We start from the raw sequence: 16626 nt of genomic DNA, 5'->3' as shown, positions 1-16626 counted from the left end.
CAAAGTTAAAAGTTATAAAAGAATCAATTATTTCCTTTTAGAATACAAGTACGCCTCGCAACAAAAATTTTTTATATACAATTGAAGTCACCTATTTGCTCACACAGCGTTAGGCGGGCCACTCCAGGCTGAAAATTTTCTGTCTTCGACGAAAAAATTATTAGCTACATTTTTTTTCATTTTTACGTCATTCTTATTCCACTAAAAATGTGTTACATTACAGAAACTGCAATCCTCTGGTAACTAAAAAAAAGTTTTAGCATAACTTGTCGTTTCAAATACCAATGAGTGCAATAAAACAAAGAATTGGCCACAAAATTGCAAAAATAGCCTAAAAATTTGCAATATATCTGAAAAAACCCCCAAAAAATCTAAAACTCAAATTACTTTTCCAGAAAATGTTAAAACGCCATCTAAACATAATACAGCCGATTATGTAGTTTAACAAATAAACAATTTCATAAAAAGTAAATTTTTGATAAACAATTTTTTAATACCACCAACAATTTTTTTTTCATTTTTTTCCTATTCCTGATTTCCTAATTTTTTACAAGCTCCCCTTTCTCGTCATGCGATAAAATTGTTGCTTTTTATATAAAAATTAAAATTAGCGCTACGAAAATTCTGTTTTTCCGCTACGATGTGTAAACAGAAAGTAAAATTGACTGAAGAAAAAAATCCGAACTCGCATTTATATTCACCCATTTGAGAAAAATGTAGGAATAAAAAAGTGCCAGAACTCCTGGGGCTAATAAGACGAGAATATAGTTTTTTCTGGTTTGCTTACTCTTAAAGGTGAAAAACTCTCATCAGCCATACCTGACACCTTAAAGTGGAACAATTCCATAAAAACTACCCGAAAATGTTATGAACGTTGTATAGTGATGATCACATTTATTTTCATATTTGACACTATCTTGGGCTTCCGATACTAATCTATCAGTGAATCGGTGTTTGTGCTAAGTTGTAATTATTTGCGAGTTTACTGGTATGTTGACAGTAAATTTACTTTTTTTTAAGGTCTTCTCAGCTGTCATCCAGTTGATTTCAAATCGCCTCTAGTTGTCTTCCAGATCAAAAAGAGCAAAGTAAATTCTACTATTTTTTCACTGGATTATCGTGAACAAATGAAATCAGTTTTAAATAAAGCAAGTTTAAATTTATAAAGTCTAGTAAAAAAATCTACAATTACGGCAGCTTTCATCTAATTAACACAGGTTTTAATCGGAAATGAGTAGATATGGGAATCAGCCAGCCCGTCCCTGGAAAACTCTACCTCTTCATTATATTCAGGGCAACTGTTACTATCACTACCCATTTTGTCATCAAGCATTTGTTCACCTGTAACGACTTCGTCCTCATCATCCTCGTCTGAAAAATCTTCAGGTTCTTCTTCGATTTCGCCTTCTATAAGACTGTAGTAGTTGGCTTCGGAGTTGAGGAATGTGGAAACATTTGATGGTCCAGCGGGGGGTAAATTGGACTCATTTGAGAACTCATCGTCATCATCACTTGCAGACTCAATCACTAATTTGGGAATGCTGCGCAGATCTCTTCTGAAAGTATCTCTAGTTTAAAATTAATGCCAAATTTGCAATTTTTAGAAACTAATTTACAAACGTGTAAATTAACGTAAATTAATGCAATATTATTGCAAATATTTGTGCAGATTATTTTAATTTTTTTTTGCTTCCGTAACATTAAAAGTTGATCTTCCAGGCTGAACAATTTTACACATATCTCTTTTAATGTGTATTTTACATGTTTTTAACTTGACTTCAGAAATATCCGAGTCATAGTTAAGAAAATGATCAACGTTTCTATTTCAGGCAAAACTCGACCGGAACGAACTCGGCCGATTGTTTGCAAATTTTTGCAGATTTGGACGTGTGAAGCGAATATTTGCAAATATTTACAAATTAGTTATTGGGCAAAAATTGCAAATAGTTTCAAATTTGACCCCGGTTTTATAATTTAAGACCAGGGATTCCAACCAATTGTTATAGACAATAATTTTCCTGGCACAATTCTTGATAAGAACGTACAGCCTGTGTTATAATAAAGATTAAAAGCAAGTCTTATCAGGTGTTTTAGGTTATTAAATAATTGATCATCATTTTTGATTCTCTGATAATAATTTTTGTAATCATGAATAATTTGAATGATGAGTACACACCTGTCATACGGTATGGATATTATCCTCATATATCCATCACCGTATTTAGTTCTCAATTACCATTTGAAGGGCAGGTGCTTCCGTTAGCTAGTTTAGTTTAGTTCATTATACTTTATTGCAATTTCATGTCTGTTCATACTTTAGACAGGAAACTGTCCGTTCACAATGTAAACAAATTGCTGAGTTCTTCATGTTCTATGATCAGGTCGTGAACAAATTGTTATTTCTTTTAAACTGTAACTAAAAACTGTCATTCCCCAATTTGCATCGCTGTAATTCAGTTTCAATTCAACTTCAAAAAATCGCTTCTCAAATACGCCTTTCAATTGAGATTGAGCCATTGGCACCGCGAATAACCAATTTGGAGTTGAGAAGTCAATTAGCAAAAAGATTGTTGGCAACCGCGACGCAATTGCCCTAGCTCAGTGGTTTGATAAGCATTCGCGACTCAATTGACTAAAACAATATTAATTGAGTATAACATGGGGTAGTCAGCAGCTGAATCCAAAAAGGCGCCTCTTCACGTCGACGCCTTCTGGGAAAAGCCCACTGCCACTCCACCGCTAACGTGGGATAAATGGTCACAACAGTGGAAGCTAGCACTGCTAGAAAAAGAAGGAATTCAGCTTTTGAATGACCCACCAGCCACGGTAACATACCAACCCGAGCTGACTTACGAGGAACCAGTGGAGAACCACACGCAAGCAACTGAAAGAGATCGAAAGATCCGCAATCAACAGCTCAAGGTAAATTGGCGAAATTGCTGCAAAAAGATCGATGAAATTGGTATCTTGTGTGGAGATAAACCATGGGGGATTTGTGAACAAAAATCAATACCACTACTGTACATAATCATTGGCACTGAGGGACGACGTATTTTTAAAAGTAAACATCTCCATTTCCAAATAGTAAAACAGCCATTTAAAGACTTATGGCAAGCAATGGAGGATTTCTTCACTAAAGTTAGAAATATCACGTACGACCGCTTTGTCTTCTACTCTTGCAAACAAAAGAAGGGCGAATCTGTTCAAAAATTTTACGGTCGTCTAATTGAACAAGCAGAAAATTGTAATTTAGGCAGTGAAGAAACTACACTTATTCGAGATGCTTTTATACTTAACATGATAAATCTCGAAACTCAAAAAGAGCTACTAAAGGAAACTGTTGAAACTTCCAAAGCACTCGAAATTGCATTTCAGATAGAAATGGGTGCAAAAAAATCACCAAAAGATAAATCAAAACTTGGCTCTAACCACAAACTCAGTCAATGATTATTATGGAGCGGCCAATAATTATGTAGCGGCCATTTCCTACGATTCAGCTCATCAACTGGAACCCATCAACTCAAAACTAAAATTTGGTGAAGTACAAGCAAAGGCAATGATTGACTCTGGAAGTGTACTTAATCTCATCACAAAGACGCTAGCAAAACAAATCCTTCGAACTTCACCATCTGCAAAATGGATCACTACAAAAGAGAGGAGGGAATTAAAAACTTTCTGAAACGAGCCAATCAAAGTCTTTGGACATCTCGAGGCCACAGTGTCGTACAATAACTGGACATGAAAAGATGCTCGCCTAACAATTGTGGAGGACGGTCACAAAATCATCATCGGGAGAGATCTTTTCAATAGCCTTGGTCTTGCAATTGTCCAACAGCAACAACCAGAGACTGGTAAATGTGTTAATAAAATTAATAATTCTACATGTAAGATTAAAGAGACAATCGCGGCACAATTTCCTCATTTTTTCTCAAGAGTTGTCCTCTCAAACCCACATGTAGCGAAATCAAAATTTCATCAAAAGTTCACAGCGAGGCATCAAAACGTTCGGCGCGTTCCCATTAATCTCCAACCTGGGGTTACGGCAGAATTAGAACGTCTACAGAATGAAGGCCATATCGAAAAATTATCTAGCTGCTCAGACGAACATTTCATATCTCCAATCGTGATAACAGTTAAAAAGGCCAATCTGTCAAATTGTCATTAGACTCTAAAGTATTAAATAAATCCATACATAAAAACAAATACCAAATGCCTAACATTGACATGCTAATAGACACAATCTCACAACAATTTACAAACACTCAAAACGGTCAACAAGCATACTTTTCCACATTAGATTTCAAATATGCTTATAGTCATTTAAAACTACACAATGGTACTGCAAAACACTGTATCTTCAATAATATTTTTGGACAATCAACTGGCACTTATAGATTTAAAACAGTATTTTACGGTCTCAGTGACATGCCGGCAGAACTTCAAAAAGCGATGGACTATACACTGATAGGACATCATCATATCTTAGATAACATCATAATTGTTAGTACTGGGAAAGAAACAGATCATCTAGCATATGTCACAAAGTGTTTTAAAAAGTAAGATGAAGACAACTTGAGAATTAATCTTCAAAAATGTCACTTTGCGAAAACGGAAATTGAAGGGTTGGGGTATAAATTTACCCAAACTGGTATATCACCACTTGACAGCAAAACTGCAGCAACTCTTCATACCACATCTAGCACCGTTATGTCATCCACTTAGACCACTTCACAAAAAATCCACAAAATTTTTTTGGACAGAAGAACATACTAAACACTTTGATTTAATAAAAGAAAGAATTGCTAGCAGCACAGAAAATAGTCCCTACAACCTGAAAGTAGACGTTAGAGTCAAATGTGACGCTTCACGTTCAGCAGTGGGGGCAGCACTAGAACAGAATACACCCGAAAGATGGAAACCAATAGCATTTGCGTTGCGATTTCTAAACTCAACAGAAGAACGTTATAGTGTTAACGAACTAGAACTAATGAGAATAGTTTGGTCGATTGACTATTTTAAATACTATCTGTATGGAAAAAACTTCACTGTCATAAAAGATCATCGGGCCTATTATCGATACTAAACGAACACAGATCAAACAAATCATACAATAGCCGACTTTCTAGATGGATAGACAGATTACTTCCATACAATTTCGCGATTGAACACATGCCGGGAGCAAAAATGAGCTTAGTGGATTATATATCTCGAAACCCATTTGCAAAGCTTAAAAAATTTCCACATATGACAAGCATTTCGTAGTAGCAACAATATCCAAAAATCGTAATTCATTGAAACACTTAATTAGAAATAAACAGAACACGATACAAAACTTAATAGCATATTAAAGTTAAATTCACCCTCATCTAAATCAAATGAGTTAATCGCACCGCAAATGCATACATCGTAAAATACTAATTCACAATTTAGTACTAAAAAACCAGTTGCCTCAAAATCACTACAGTATAGAAAGAAATTACCATTCGCGCCGCAATTAACACTTTCAAATTCAATAGTTAATCCGCATTTAAATATACCATTCGCATCAAAATTGGCTCTTCAAAATACAAAATCAGAGTTTGCACTAAATAACTTCACAGCAAATAATTCACATTCCATTAACAAATTTGCTGCAAAAGCAGTGCAAAAGTCAGACGGTAAAAAATGTGAACAATTATGCCCAATAAAGACCATTAATGGTATTAAATCAATTAATCCACCTAAATACTCTAATTTAAGCGCGAAAACACAATTTCCTAGGTATAAATACCACCGGAAAAAGAATAACTCGCTTTTTGACCAAAACAAATTCAGAATTCAGTCCTCTTCCAATAACTCTGTTAAATCAATCAACTCAATCAACCCCGTTCATTCAATCAACAATAGGCCGAAAACAAAAGCCAATAAATCAACTCCGACGAAGGCCCGAGTCACCTTCTCCGATACTACACCGTCGACACCCGCAACAAATACGTCATCAAATACAGAAACCACTCGATCAGGCAGATTAATCGTCGCGGCAGACGATATATGTTTCACGGAAACACTCAACAAAATCTTCAGCAAAAAGTTCTAGCCATCCTCACCGGGAAAGATGCAATTCATAAGGAAGTTTGCAATTGTATTATACGAAATGATCCCAATGGACTACGCAAAATCAGCCCATACATCTTCTCTTACTGTCGGGACCTCAGTGTTAAACATGGATGCAACTGTCTGGATGAAAGGATTGCAATACCGAAGGCGACAAAGGATGCAGTGCCGGAAGACATCCATTCGACCCATCCTGGGAGCTTCGCGATGCTATCATTAGCACAAAACATTTGGTGGCCATATATCCATCGGAAAATACTGGCAAAAGCGAGCGAGTGCAAAGCCTGCACAAAAATTGGTAAGAATTTAAAATCATTGATTCCGCACTTCAAATGGTCACTTTTACCAAAATGTGTTGAACCGAATGACGAAATACAAAGAGACTACAGCAGAAAAAGTAAATAACGCTTCCAGTACAATTGTAATTAAATTTCTAAATAACTATATATATAACCATGGGTTTCCGAGAATTGTAATATTAGATCAAGCTAGATGTCTTACAGGAAAAAAGTTTGAAACATTTTGTACAGAAAATAAAATTACACCTATATATGCAGCAGCAAATAATCACAGAGCAATAGGTCTAGTAGAACGTCTTATTCAAACAATTAAACGTCAATGGTCATGCATGAAAACAAAATTGAATAAAAAATTCAACTTAGAACATTCACTACATGCAATTATACAACGACTAAGAATTTCAAAACAAAAAACAATAGACATTACACCATTTGAGGAACATTTTGGTAGAACATGTAACACACCAATTTCAAATATCACCACTAAACCTAACAATAAAAATTTGAATTACAACAAAATAATTAGACATTATTTGGATGAAGACACAATACCAGGCCAATCCTATCTGAGAGAGGAGCAGTGGGCAGACACGGCCTTATGCTCAGATACGGAAATCGAGAAAATCATTTGCGCAGCGAATGCAAGTGCCAAGAAAGAGCAGGATAGAATGAAAGACAGCGAACCGCGGCTCATATGGTCAGAATGAGTGAACCGACCAATTCCGTGCAGCGAACGCAGTATACAAGTAAAATTAGCGAGAAAGATTCACGAAAATCAACGCCAGAAGAAAAACCTAGATGGTTTATATGAGGTCCTTGCTCCTGGCAGCACTGTGCGCAAAATAAGCCCAACTACCAGTGTTATTAAAGAGCCTAATCGACAGGAAGTATGCGTGCGAAACTCTGATATCGCAAAATTCGGAACAAAAGCTGAACGTGATACAGATTTGGGACAATATATACAACGCAGACCAAAGACAATTTATGAAAAAACGATTGAACAAAAGATCAAAAAACACAAAAGAGATCTAGTCAGAAAAAACACCGGAGATAAAAAGATTAAACGGAACAAGAAACAATCAGATGACATCGGCGTCGTATCATCGGGCAGATACTGTATTTTCACAGCTAGTAACGTTGCACGTTCATTAAAGATGAGGATTCCCAAACGCAATCCGAAGCACGATGATGCTTTCGCTAACAGACCCGACCTAACACAAATTTTGCACTTTAGTCAACCTATGCCACTGGCAGCACCACCGAATAATCCGAACATAGCTGGACCATCCACGGCACAAATGGCTTCTCCAATAATGCCAACGCCTATTTTACGCAAAAGTCAGCGTAAGGAAAAACAAAAACTGACAATAAGCGCCACATCCGATTCGAATACATCATCAGTCAGGAAAAGTAAAAGAACCCTAAAAAGACAGAAAAAGACTAGAACATCCATACTTGAAAAAAATTCAAAATACAGAGGGGTATTTGGCCGACATTCCTGAGTCAAGTGCAGCATTCATTGGGGAAGTGTCACCACGAAACCCAAATGAAAGATGGACTACTGACCCCAATCCAAGTCTACCCCGAGAAATGACGGTTTTGCAAGCCAAAACCCAGGAACGATCGGATTCAGAATAAAACTCAAAAAACAATTTGAACTCTATACTTTATCTATTATTTAAATTTTTATTATTTATATAACCGATGAATATGTATTTAATTTCAAATTTTTTGTACTAATTTTTCTCACAACAGGGGGAAAAGTCATACGGTATGGATATTATCCTCATATATCCATCACCGTATTTAGTTCTCATTTACTATTTGAAGGGCAGGTGCTTCCGTTAGCTAGTTTAATTTAGTTCATCATACGATATTGCAATTTCATGTCTGTTCATACTTTAGACAGGAAACTGTCTGTTCACAATGTAAGTAAATTGCTGAGTTCTTCCTGTTCTATGATCATGTCGTTAACAAAATGTTATTTCTTTTTTAATCTAAATTGTAACTAAAAACTTTCATTCCCCAATTTGCATCGCTGTAATTCAGTTTCAATTCAACTTCAATAAATCGCTTTTCAAATACGCCTGCTTAATTGAGATTGAGCCATTCACACCGCGAATAACCAATTTTGAGTTCAGAATTCAATTAGCATTAAGATAGTTGGCAATCGCGAACCAATTGCCCTAGCTCAGTGGTTCTTTTACCGTGTAATCTAACGTGAACCAAAAGTTACTAATAAATCCAAATGTTTCTCGAGAAGAGCATACTTCTGTCATATTTTCACAAATAAAGATTTTTTTCTTCCAGTCTCTGTGCATGCCGCCAAGGCTTCTAAAACGTTTTTGATTTTCCCTAGTTCATCCAGTCTGTAATACATTCTAGTATCAATTGAAAGTTACAGTGATAAAATTCTGGACTGACTATTTTATTATACTGCTTGACTCCAACTTAATTGTCAATTCATAGGTTTTGATTCTTTTGCAAAAAAGATTTTGTAGGGAAAAACCAACTGAATGAAAGATGTGAGTTAACTATATATTTCAAAGAATTTAACCCAGTTTTTAGTGGTATGTGATATCTTACCAGGTGCAAAGACTAAATAGTCTGCTGGCCATATTCCAGGCAAAAAATACCTTGCTATCGAAGCGCAGCATTGAATCAAGACGAATTCTTGGAAATCAGAAGTTTGGAGCCGATTGCCAGAAAAGTTGTTTGCAAAAAAATTTCACTTAGCGTTTTTAAAAAAGTAAAAATGCAAACGTTGATTAAAATTAACTGGTTTCACATTTGGCTTTTATCCATTTTCTTTGAAAAAATTAATGGCGGCTAAACTGATGTTGTGAGTTCTCTTAGTGCAATTTTTGTGACTGTGTGTCTTATTTGGTTTAGAGTAAATTTCGATTTTCGATTTTTGATTTTTGCCCGTTCAATGTAAAATGAACTGCGAAAATAAGTTATCACCCCCAACTTTCACGAAGTAAAATTCTAGTTTTGACGCAGCATTATTTCAACTTGAAATCACACTTCGAAGATAAAGTTTTCACCATTGATCCCCAACACAGTCCTCTTGCCAGCCCATGAAATTCAGATGAAAGGCAACGTTCACTTACCAAAAATCCCAATGTAAAGTTGATGCACTTCGGCAAAGTTTCACTGTAAAAGAAGTTGTCACATGATGTGCTAAAGATCAGGTTCGTGCAACGATGGTCAAATTTGCACTTGTGATAAACATTAGTGTGTGTGAGAGAGAGATGTGAATAAATTGTAAATTTGTGACAACTTCCTTTTTACTGAGAAACCGGGACGAAATTCATCACCTTTGAATCTCAACTTCTGAAACGCAACTTCTGGTAAGTTAACGTTGCGTTTTGTCTAAATTTCATACGTAGGCGAGACGACTAATGAAGTTGAAGGGTACCAATGGTGTAAAAAATTTCTTCAAAAGGGTGATGTGGAATAAGTAAGTTGGAGTAGTATTGCTTTAAACATTGAACTTTTACTTCGTGAAAATATGGGATGCAAACTTACTTTTGCCGTCCAGTAGCACATTTTAAGCAACTGACGTTAAACGCGCCCGCTCTTTTGCATAAGTTGACTTCCCAACCCAAAAGGCATCAGATACAATATTTGATTAATTAGAAACTTAATTAGGAACAAATAAAAGGGGACTTTTACCGATGCTTATTCTCCCAGTGGCACTATGATATAAAACATCGATGCCATACGCCTTTGTCCGAGGGTTTGCGTCATATAAGTAGGCTGCTTTTTTATACTTATTTTTGATAAGATTCGATCTTTCGATGCGGAGCAGAAAACCTCTTTTGTCTTAAGTCTTGACGTTTTGCCCAAAAATATCTCATACAACATAAAACTTACGCTGCATTTTGGAAAGCTGCAATCTCCGCATATATTGACTCGTTATCAGCATCGCCATCAATTTCGTAATCTTCCTCTCTGTTATGTAAAATTTGTCTCTGTGCTGTGAGTGTTGCGTTAGTCTGCATCGAATCGCGTAATGTTGAGTAGCGGACCACATTTTCGTCCAGTTTTTGAAGATCAATTTTTGTCTTTTTGAATTTGCGCTGCGACTTTTTGCGGAAATAGTTGAACAGGGTTATGACTAAGCCTGTGGATAGAATGACCAAAGATACGAAAAGAATTTTCAGCGACATCCATTGGGTTTCTTTTGTGGGTTTGGCCTTTTTTGCACCTGCAAAGTTCAGTAGTTACTTATTTGCTATTGCTCTCAATAAACGTCAGAACATATTTGTGAGCCGTATTTTACTGAAATATAGTGAATCTCTCATAAAAAATGACGGCGATACTCAAGCGTATGTACGTATGAGAATTTAAAAATCTATTCTGTTTCGGCCCCCAGTGTTTTTTATGACCCCCAGATACAAATTATATGTTTTTATATAGCACGTTACTGTGTAAGAAAAAAGCACGTGCGCCTAGGGGTCATAAAAAATTTATGCTCACTAAGCTGGGGGGGGGGGGGGGGGACAGAATAGATCCTTTAAAACTAACATTAAATCTAAATCTAAATCTAAACATTAAATCTAAATCTTGCCACCACAGTTGCCTCCTATTACCACCATTACCCCCCCCCCCCCCCCCCTAATCTTACATCCACCCAACCCCACCCCCCTGACATTTACCCCCCCCCCCCCCCGCCTACTCTTACATCAGTTTGGGGGGGGGGGGGGGTAATGATGGGGGGGGGGGGGTGTTAATTTCGACACGGGTCGTCATAACACATTGTTGGTCATGGTGAGAAATAGGAGGACAGACTAACCATCACGATTTCTATCATTATTGGACTCCTCTTTGAACATCTTGAACATTGTCTGATTGACTTGGTCTATCTTCTCAATGGCGAACTTGGCCGCTTTGCTCCTCAAAATTTTTCCCTCGCATTCGAACTGGGCTATCACATGGATGGAGTCATTGTACTGTAAGCTATTTCTCGTGTCCTGTAATAAGTATTGTAGTAATAGTAGAAGAGGCTTCAAAATTTGCTAAAAATCTAGAGTCCGCGCCAGAATTTGCATTGTATAAAACTATATTACAATAAAAACAAGAAGTGTTAATCGGTCTTTTCATTTCCTCACGTAGTTTTGACGCTAAAGGTCTATATATTGATTAAAAAAGTCCTGTTTTGTAAATTTTTTAGAAACTATATATGCGTATGCGTGAACCAGACGATGATGCTTTATATAATTTAGATATTGAGACAATTTGCTGCCAAATCCTGTCCTCGAATGCACAAACCTTATTAGTTTCCACAACGAGAACAAAATTCTTTAAAAAACGGCATTCGAAGCAACCATGCATTGACAACGAGGCGCCAAAATGATTCACCTCTTCGATGTGGCCCACCAATATCCTTTCCCCAAATTGAGATCAATATGCATTTTTAATGATTCAATGATTAATAAGGTGTTTCCTAAAAATGTGCACAAATTGTTCGAAAATGTACCAAATCCTGATTTGTCGTTTATTGCAAAGTTTTGACAGCCGGCAGCGGTAAATCAAAATCTTAATTGAGAAAAAGGCTTATAGGTCACAGGTTTTTTCTTTTCCAGTTAGAGAAGGTGGAGAATGCACTCTTCTAACTCAAGACAGGGCAAACACAAATAAAAGTTTCATTCATAAATGTAAGCCGTTACTGAATATAAAAAAGTCTCTAAAAAACAAAAGAAGCATAAAAAATTGCGTTGAAAATTTTCATGGCAAAGAAAGAAAGATTTTGTAGATTTAAATATGGAAAATCAACATTATGCTAAAGAAAGGCAATTCTTGAAAAGGTTGAAAAACAAATATTGACTCGTTATCAGCATCGCCATCAATATCGTAATCTTCCTCTCTGTTATGTAACATTTGTCTCTGTGTTGTGAGTGTTGCGTAAGTCTGCATCGAATCGCGTAATGTTGAGTAGCGGACCACATTTTCGTCCAGTTTTTGAAGATCAATTTTTGTCTTTTTGAATTTGCGTTCTGACTTTTTGCGGAAATAGTTGAACAGGGTAATGACTAACCCTGTGGATAGAATGACCAGAGACACGAAAAGAATTTTCAGTGACATCCATTGCGTTTCTTTTGTGGGGTTGGCTTTTTTTGCACCTGCAAAGTTCAGTAGTTTGCTATTGCTCTCAATAAAAGTCAGAAAATGTTTGTGAGCCGCAGTTCATTGAAATATGGTGAATCTATCGTAAAAAAATGACGGCGATACTCAATGCGTATGTACGAATGAGAATTTAAAAATCTATTCTGTTTCGGCCCCCAGTGTTTTTTGTGACACCCAGATACAAATTATATGTTTTTATATAGCACGTTACTGTGTAAGAAATAGCACGTGCGCCTGGGGGTCAAAACAATTTTATGCTCACTAAGCTGGGGGGGCGAAACACAATAGATCCTTTAAATCTAACATTAAATCTATATCTAAAACTAAACATTAAATCTAAATCTTGCCACCACAGTTGCCTCCTATTACCACCATTACCCCCCTAATCTTACATCCACCCCACCCCACCTCCCTGACACCCCCTACTTTTACATCAGATTGGGGGGGGGTAATGATGGGGGGTTAATTTCGACACGGGTCGTCATAACACATTGTTGGTCATGGTGAGAAATAGGAGGACAGACTAACCATCACGATTTCTATCATTATTGGACTCCTCTTTAAACATTTTGAACATTGTCTGATTGACATGGTCTATCTTCTCAATGGCGAACTTGGCCGCTTTGCTCCTCAAAATTTTTCCCTGGCATTCGAATTGGGCAATCACATGGATGGAGTCATTGTTTTTTAAACTATCTCTCGTGTCCTGTAATAAGTATTGTAGTAATAGTAGAATAGGCTTCAAAATTTGCAAAAATTCTAGAGTCCGCGCCAGAATTTGCATTGTATAAAACTATATTACAATAAAGCAAGAAGTGTTAATCGGTCTTTTCATTTCCTCACGTAAATTTGACGCTAAAGGTCTATATATTGATTATAAATGTCCTGTTTTGTCAATTTTTTTAGAAATTGTATATGCGTATGCGTGAACCAGACGATGATGTTTTATATAATTTGGATATTGAGACATTTTGCTGCACAAATCCTGTACTCGAATGCACAAGCCTTATTAGTTTCTACAACGAGGTCAAAATTTTTTAAAAAACGGCATCCGAAGCAACCATGCATTGATAACGAGGCGCCAAAATGATTCACCTCTTCGGTTTGGCCCACCAATATCTTTTCCTCAAATTGAGATCAATATGCAATTTGAATGATTCAATGATAAAGGTGTTTCCTAAAAATGTGCACAAATTGTTCGAAAATGTACCAAATCCTGATTTGTCGTTTATTGCAAAATTTTGACAGCCGGCAGCGGTAAATCAAAATCTTAATTGAGAAAAAGACTTATAGGTCACAGGTTTTTTCTTTTCCAGTTAGAGAAGGTGGAGAGGCAAATTGTCATATAAAAAATCTCTAAAAAACAAAAGAAGCATAAAAGTTTGCGTTGAAAATTTTCATGGCCAAAAAAGAAACATTTTGTAGATTTAAATATGGAAAATCAACATCATGCTGAAGAAAGGCAATTCCTGAAAAGATTGGAAAAAAAATAATTTTAAAATCTAACCAAGGGAGGGTTCATAGATGGATGTGCCCCTAAAATATTAATATTAATCCTATAAAAATGCCACCAACATGCAAAGATGAATAACAATTTCTAAATGTACCACACGCTTTTTATTGACCAAAAGTTGGCTGTAAGCGCATCAGACACAAATACATCCTTGATTTTTTGCCTACTTGCTAATTTAGATTGGTGATGAGAATTAGAGACGTTTCTTCAGACCTTGAGAAGTGAAGGCCTCAAAAACAAAAGCATCATTACTAAGGACAACTCTTGGCAAGAAGTTCAAGCCAAATTTCATCTTTGAATCATACTTCAGCAGGATGTCTTCGATGTGAAAAGTGTTCAATTCGTATGATAAGAGTTGACAAAGAAGCAAGGTGGATTCCTAAAATTTCACAAACGCATCAAGAAACTGAGCAAAGAAGTCGAGAAGGCCGTCGCTTGTCTGTTAATCATCTAGTGTACAGAAACAGCCGGTCCGCCTGAATCCACACTTATAGAGAGATTTGTTACCAGGATCAGCGACAGGGGCTAAGATTTGTACTCACGAGTGATCACTTACATCACTCACAAATGATTGTTTCGATAATGCGCGGCGTTATACTCTGCCTACTTGGCGCACACTCCCTGCGCCGACGCCGTGGAGCAGACGCTTCGATTGAAACTTTTGTAGAGGAAGGATGGCTGATTAGCTAAATATCTCTCTCTCTCTCTCTCTCTCACTCTCTCTGTAAATGTGTTTCGAATGTTGAATCAAAACAGCCACATTTTGAATCATGATAGGGTTTATAACAAAGTTTATAACAAACATTTTATGAACGTTTGCTATAAACTTATTCTCATTTTGAAGTTCATAAACTTATTCTCATTTTGAAAAAATGAGTTCAGTTTCCTAGTTCCATTTTACTTCAATATGAGACAAAATTTTCCAAAATTATTTCCAAAATTTTCCAAAAATTGCATCTTTAACTATGCAACAAATTTTCATTTCAAACAGAGCACACGTCTTTGAAAAATGATTAGGTTTAATCATCGGCTCCCATTCCAGCTTCTATGCTTAGCTGAAAAAGTTCTTGTTTAATAATAGGTAAAGTAAAACAATATTTACAAGTCTGTATATGACGTGTGCATTTTCAACTGCGACACTGATTGTGTATCCAAGTCTCAAGTGAACCTTGTCTGATCCCGTCTTTGATTGGTTCATGTGGTGGAAGTCTACTATCCAATCAGAACCCTCGATCTGGTGACTGTGCTTCCAAAACACATAATTTCCGTCAAATTGGAAATCGTAAGCAAGCGCTGGTTCTAAAAAGACTTACAATACCACAAAACAGTCAATGCCATAAAAATTGATACCCCGGGTTGAAGTTTAATTTCATACAAGGATCATATATGATTATTATAATAGACTTCTGAGTACGATCTTTGTATAAATCATAAAAATCATATATCATCCTCGTATGACTACTAAGAATTCATACAAATCATCTATGACCTAGTATGACTACCCGAGGTGAGGCGGTCAAAATATGAATCGACAATTTTTTTTGTCTGGGGGGGATATCCCCTCCCAGACGATAAATACACGGTCTGGAGTCAACTTTTGGGTCGCATTATTTGGAGTCATGATCTGACATCAACGAATCATAGTACACTAGGAATCATATATGACCTATTACGAAATCAAAGAAAGCAGTTGTATGATCGGTGACTCGGGACACCATCTATACTATAAAATTTTGGAAAAAAGCTGTATATATCTTATCCAAATCTTGCAAAGCGCCTATCTTTTCCACATTTTTGAGCGAATATTATTCGTTATCGGCCTGCGTGCAATTCTGGCGTATTCGATTTAGCACTGATAGTTCATAAATTACAGAAGTGGTTTCAATTATGAACGCAGGACATTTATTGATGAAAATTCTTTTCTGTTTTTTTTATCATAAAATAACTATTACAGAAAATTTGCTAAAAAGTAGACTTTTTTGTTAAAACTAATTATTATTACATGGTTATGGAAGGCGACAAAACATCATGCTTAGATTTCCGAACAGATATCAAAAGAAAAGGATGTCCTAAAAGTCAATTAAGGCAAAAGAAAACTCCAACCAAATTGTAATGATCGGAGCAGATAACAAAACATTTAGATATTACCATTGCAAAGTTAAAAAGTTTATCAAAAAGCTTCAGATGCATTAATTTTTATGGTGCAGTGACTATGTCGACTTTCGACAAATTTCATTAAAATCCGGTCAAATTTTATTATTCGAACACCCCCCCCCCCCCCTCCTCCTTCTCTATTTCCACACTTTGAAACCCTTTCAGTGGTCCTCTGGATACTGGCGGAGAATCACAATGTTTAAATAAAAATCGAATTTTTCAATACTACTTTCTTATATCAACAATAGCAATATATCAGAATACTTTGTACCAATGTAAAATGAAACTTAGTATTAAAGTTCATTAACCTTCAATTATTACGATATACTCCCTGGTATGCTAAGTTGATTTTCTACCATTTTTGTCTCATTGATACCAAAAATTAATTTTATTAACAATTTGTTATGTGTAAGTAGTCCCAAATTAAGTTCTGTG

General features: G+C 36.1%; 2 protein-coding genes across 2 annotated transcripts; both read right to left on the bottom strand.

Annotated features, from left to right (window-relative positions):
* Window positions 1-1115: 1115 nt before the first annotated feature.
* LOC142353122 (uncharacterized) lies at window positions 1116-15341 on the bottom strand. The gene is made up of 4 exons (XM_075405329.1): window positions 15140-15341; window positions 11194-11371; window positions 10272-10605; window positions 1116-1556 (listed from the first exon to the last, which is right to left on the bottom strand). Exons 1-4 carry the CDS (start codon window positions 15233-15235, stop codon window positions 1205-1207), a joined length of 960 nt encoding a protein of 319 aa, XP_075261444.1. The 5' UTR covers window positions 15236-15341; the 3' UTR covers window positions 1116-1204.
* On the bottom strand, window positions 12156-14809 carry LOC142353362 (uncharacterized). The gene is made up of 4 exons (XM_075405595.1): window positions 14755-14809; window positions 14032-14060; window positions 13053-13230; window positions 12156-12520 (listed from the first exon to the last, which is right to left on the bottom strand). The coding sequence occupies exons 1-4, from the start codon at window positions 14807-14809 to the stop codon at window positions 12156-12158; spliced, it is 627 nt and encodes a 208-aa protein (XP_075261710.1).
* Window positions 15342-16626: the final 1285 nt, after the last annotated feature.

Source organism: Convolutriloba macropyga, chromosome 14 (assembly GCF_964194025.1).
Source record: "Convolutriloba macropyga chromosome 14, txConMacr16.3, whole genome shotgun sequence".
NCBI classification, from domain to species: Eukaryota; Metazoa; Xenacoelomorpha; order Acoela; family Convolutidae; genus Convolutriloba; species Convolutriloba macropyga.
This window is presented reverse-complemented; position numbering and strand designations above follow the sequence as displayed.

Bases quoted from the DNA above. Each gene is read 5' to 3' on its own strand.
- LOC142353122 (XM_075405329.1), bottom strand. From the start codon at position 15,235: ATGAACCAATCAAAGACGGGATCAGACAAGGTTCACTTGAGACTTGGA. The intron at 11,372-15,139 runs GTAAATATTGTT...TACTTATTACAG, and splicing joins CACACGTCATATACAGACTT to GACACGAGAAATAGCTTACA. The intron at 1,557-10,271 runs GTAAGTTTTATG...AGATACTTTCAG, and splicing joins GCAGCTTTCCAAAATGCAGC to AAGAGATCTGCGCAGCATTC.
- LOC142353362 (XM_075405595.1), bottom strand. From the start codon at position 14,809: ATGATTCAAAATGTGGCTGTTTTGATTCAACATTCGAAACACATTTAC. The intron at 14,061-14,754 runs GTGAGAGAGAGA...TTAATATTTTAG, and splicing joins GAAACACATTTACAGAGAGA to GGGCACATCCATCTATGAAC. The intron at 12,521-13,052 runs GTTAGTCTGTCC...TGAACTTTGCAG, and splicing joins TAATGATAGAAATCGTGATG to GTGCAAAAAAAGCCAACCCC.